Source organism: Elephantulus edwardii, unplaced genomic scaffold, assembly GCF_000299155.1.
Source record: "Elephantulus edwardii isolate Elephantulus edwardi_28Jun2011 unplaced genomic scaffold, EleEdw1.0 scaffold00096, whole genome shotgun sequence".
Lineage (NCBI taxonomy): Eukaryota > Metazoa > Chordata > Mammalia > Macroscelidea > Macroscelididae > Elephantulus > Elephantulus edwardii.
In genome coordinates this window covers 12,498,266-12,502,520 of record NW_006399846.1, presented here as the reverse complement: position 1 = coordinate 12,502,520, position 4,255 = coordinate 12,498,266, and the positions used below count along the sequence as shown (strand labels likewise).

Genomic DNA, 4,255 nt, shown 5'->3' with positions numbered 1-4,255 from the left:
AAGCAGAGGGATGTAAATGTACGGAGGGCAGTGGGGATCAATTATTGGGTTGTACAATTTGATGAGTGGGGGCTTGAGGGAAATTTTAAGAATTTGTTAGAATTTATTAGAATTTTGTAAATAAACGTGTAAAAAAAGAAACCTCAAGGAAACAAACAAAAGTGTGTGGTTTGGGAGCTTTGGTGGCCTAGTGGCAAGAAGCTGCACTACAATCCTAGAGATAAGCGGTTCGAATCCACCAGATGCTTTTGTTGGAGGAGGGGCGATCTCCTCACCAGTCAGATACGATTTGACGGTACACACACAAAAAAATCGAACACTTTTCCCCCACCTCATACAAAGCAGCGTTTTAGAAAAACCGTTCAGGTTAAAATCAGCAAGAAAGAGACGTAGCGTTTTGGAGAAGAGAGCAAACACCTAGTCGAGAATGGGCCGGACTGGGAGGGCGAGGGAGGGACTTCCTGAGCCATGCTCTCTTTCCACTGGCTGAGAAGGCGCGGGGGAGGTGGGCTGCGCTGTCACCTGGCAGGAACCGGAAGACAGGGTTATAAAGCAGAGGAAGCTGAAACCTACTGTGGGTTTTCCTCTCCGTTTCCACCTACCGCTCCATTTAAGCCTAAACTTGAATTTATTTCCTGCCGGCCTAGCAACACTTTCACCATGGCCCTCAGCGATGCAGACGTACAAAAACAGGTAAGGGCCTTGGTCCCGCAAAACTAAGTCTCAAGTCCCTGGATCAGGGGACTGGAGCCTCTGTTCAGAGAGGGTGGGAGCCTTGGGCGGCCCTGATGCTGGAGGAGGGTCCTTTTCCACAGTCCATGGGCCTGACTTCTGGAAGAAAACCTGCTGACTCTCACTATGACTTGTGATCTCTGTTCAGATCTTGTGCGCTGCGCACTTGCCTGCCAGTGCCGCCTGTTTAAACCTCCAGTCTTTTTCTCCTGGGATATTTACCAAACTTGATAGAAAAAAAAAAAAATTAAGAAGAATCTATGCAGTAATTAGAAACAGCTTCTTCACTTGGTTTTTAAATCTGAGGGAAGGGATCACGAGATAAGAAAAGAAACAGTGCTAAGGGAGTTTCCTCTGATGTTGTTTTAAGGTAGTCCAGTTAATGAATTGTTCATTTTCATCGTGGAGGAATCTCTTCTGTCATGATAAATTGTAATTTGTCACTCACTGTATGTTAATATTTGTCACGTTATTCCGCTTTTTCTTACATTTTGTGAGCCATAGCGCCTAACAGTGTTCAGCATAAAGTAGATGAGTCAAAGTGTGTGGAAAGAATTGTTAGGGAAGTCGTGAATCTGCATCACCTTTCTAAGTATATACTAGGTCCTGGAAAACTTAGTTTAAAAAAAATATGCTATACCTTCAAGACTGGGCATTAAGGATATTATAATGCAAAAGCCTTTCAGGGAACTGTAATGAGTTTGATAGCTCTGTAATGTGAGGATATGCATTCCCATTTGTCCTTGTTAACAGATACACTAAAACTAGGGCCCCTGCGTCTGGTAGTCATATTGCCAATAGGATTTTCAAAAGAGGAAATTAAGGGTGCTATTTAATTTCCATATACTTTAGAGAATTAAACCTACTTCTTTTTGAAGTACTAGGAAAATTCTCTGACTAAGGCACATTAGCTTATGACTCTTCTTAGATGAGCAATGAGATAAAGTACATTTTTCCTGAAATATTTCCATTTCCTTGAAAATGCTGTTTTGTTTTCTTTTTAGCCTAATATACACTAAGAAGAATGGAGTCTTTGATTTCAGTGATTTGAGGTGATTCTTGTGCTAATCACAGAAAGAGGGGTAACAAAAAATAGCATATACCTAGAAATTTAAGTACTCTACCAATATTCTTACATAATGGTTGATTTTTTAAAAAATTTGTCATCAGTGCTTCCGATTTTTAATATAAGAAAAACTTGATGCAGTAGAAGGAAAGGTACTGGACCCTTCATATACGCTGAGAAACTCAAACTCTGCCATGGAGGCAGTTCTGATTCACAGCTACCATCTATTGATTTTGGAGGCTGTAAACTGCAATATGAGTAGATTTCCCATTTTTTCCATGAAGCCTCCAGTAGATTCAGACACTGGAGATCCATGGCCTTTGGGGTAGCTACATAACTTGCTCCAGACATCCCTACATATATGCTGCTGTTGTTGTGTGCTGTTGAATAGGAACAACAGCAGGTTTTTCAGAGGCAGTAAATCGCTTTTCCAAAAGTACCTCTTAGCAGTATGTCCAAAGTATGTGAGGTAAAGGCTCATCATTCTTGCCTCCAAAGAGCAGCCTGGCCGCACCCTTTCCAAGACATATCTGTTAGTTCTTCATATTGCTAGGAGGTGCTATTCCTTGGAGAGGGACATGATGTTGGGAGAAGTGGAAAGTCGACAGAGGAGAGGAAGACCCTCAACCATGTGGATTGACATAGTGACTGATGCAATGGGCTCTTGTGTGTCAGGAAGTATGAGGATGGCGAAGGATGCATTGGGTTCAGATCTTTTGTTCATAGGATCGCTATGAGTCGTACTTGACTTGATGGCATCTAACAACACAACAACAACAAATCTCTTGGGAGGAGGTTGCCCATCCTTCGCCTGTGGAGCAGCTAGTGGATTCAGACTGCATGCCTTTGGGACTGCACCATAGCTTTTTACCGCTGGGCCAACAGAGCTCCCACAAACATATAGGCTAGTAGTAAAAATTTGAAAACTGCTTGTCTTTCTCTAGTGTCATCTTCCTCTTTGTTTTTATACTGAAGACAGACTTCTCCAGATACCCTAGTGGTGCAATCATTAAGAGCTCAGTTGCTAACTGAAAGATGGACCATTCAAGCCCATACAGTGACTCCAGAGGAAAAAAGACCTGGCAGTCTGCTTCTTTAAAGATTATAGGCAAGAAAATGCTATGGGCAGTACTAACTCTGTGTCTATGGTGACACTGAGTCCAGATCAACTCACTAGTACACAGCATGGCTTCCCTAGAAAAAGAAATTTTAAGAGCAAACCATTGTATTTTCTTGAAGTCTGGACCAAATCCCTCCCCCCCTTTTTTTCCCCTTATAAGATTGAACTAATGAATAAATCATATTGTTTTTGTGCCCTTCCACACTAGAATGTAAGCTCTATGAAGCTAGTTTTTTTTTTAAGGTAGTATGTTTTATTTACTGAATTCCCAATAGTGAATAGGCCCAGTATTAAGCACATCCTGGATTCCCCAACTTCTTCCTCATTATTTTAAAATATTTTTGTGTGTGGCTTTTGTCTGGGGAGTGTTGTAGATTATAGAGTGAGATTTCAAAGAAGTTAAGCCTTCTGAAAAGCTTCATTACTGTGTTAACAGGAATAAGTATGGTTTTAAAAATTGTATTTTTCTATATTAGAAATAGCCTTAAATGTCTTTAAAAGGATTACTAATCTCTTTTCTTGGAATTCTTAAAAGATAGACTGTGGTGTTGTTGACTGTAAACAGCCAGGCTCCTTTCAGCTGCGTTAAAATGAATGTGTTTTGCTTTAAACCATGCTGAGCTAGTTGGTTCTGGTAGTGGAGGTGCCAGCAGCAGTAGCAGAGGCAGATAATGCAGGTTTGAAACAGTTCACCTTTACAGGCCAAACTTGTTTTGTAGCATATGTAAACACCTGCTTTGATTACTGTAGCTAAGCTACTTTTAAAATTCCAGACTGGATAAGTTCAGTGAGATTTCAAACTGAATTTATGGAGCTACTATTCCTTAATGTCCCTGCCGCCCTACAAATCTTGTTATCCTTTCAGTAAGGACACAATAATTTTTCATAAATGTAGCTCTAGAGTAGTTGATTATTTTGACTCTTCAATAGTAGTAAGATTAGAATTTTTATAGAAGACTAGTAAATCTGCCCCTTTTAAGCTAATAATATGGTTTTTATACTATAAAGCTATATTAACTAATTTTTCACACATATATGTGCCTTAGATTTATGATATCTGTGTTACGTGGAGAAGCTGCTGTGGGAATTATTTCCTGATTGTCAAACCCTAAAAAATAGTAGAGATAACTTGTATGCTTCTGAAGGCGTAAAATTCCTGACAGGTTGTTACGTATTCCCAAGTATTTATTGAGCATGTGCTTTTTTTTTTTTTTAGCATGTGCTATTGACACAGTTATTCCATGGTCCAGGTTACAGTGATATAAAGGATAGACAAAATACTAATTATTTTGTTGTTATTATTGTTGTTGTTGTTTGCCGTTGAGTTGGAACTGATG

The 4,255-nt window shown here is 39.9% G+C and overlaps 1 protein-coding gene across 1 annotated transcript in view; it reads left to right on the top strand.

Moving 5' to 3' along the window:
• Positions 1–644: 644 nt before the first annotated feature.
• The window catches only part of ATP6V1E1 (ATPase, H+ transporting, lysosomal 31kDa, V1 subunit E1), a 28,094-nt gene continuing 24,483 nt past the window's right edge, over positions 645–4,255 (top strand). Inside the window, exon 1 of the mRNA XM_006891335.1 lies at positions 645–693. Coding sequence (XP_006891397.1) covers positions 661–693 — 33 coding nt within the window. The 5' untranslated portion in view covers positions 645–660. The remainder of the gene's footprint in view (positions 694–4,255) is intronic.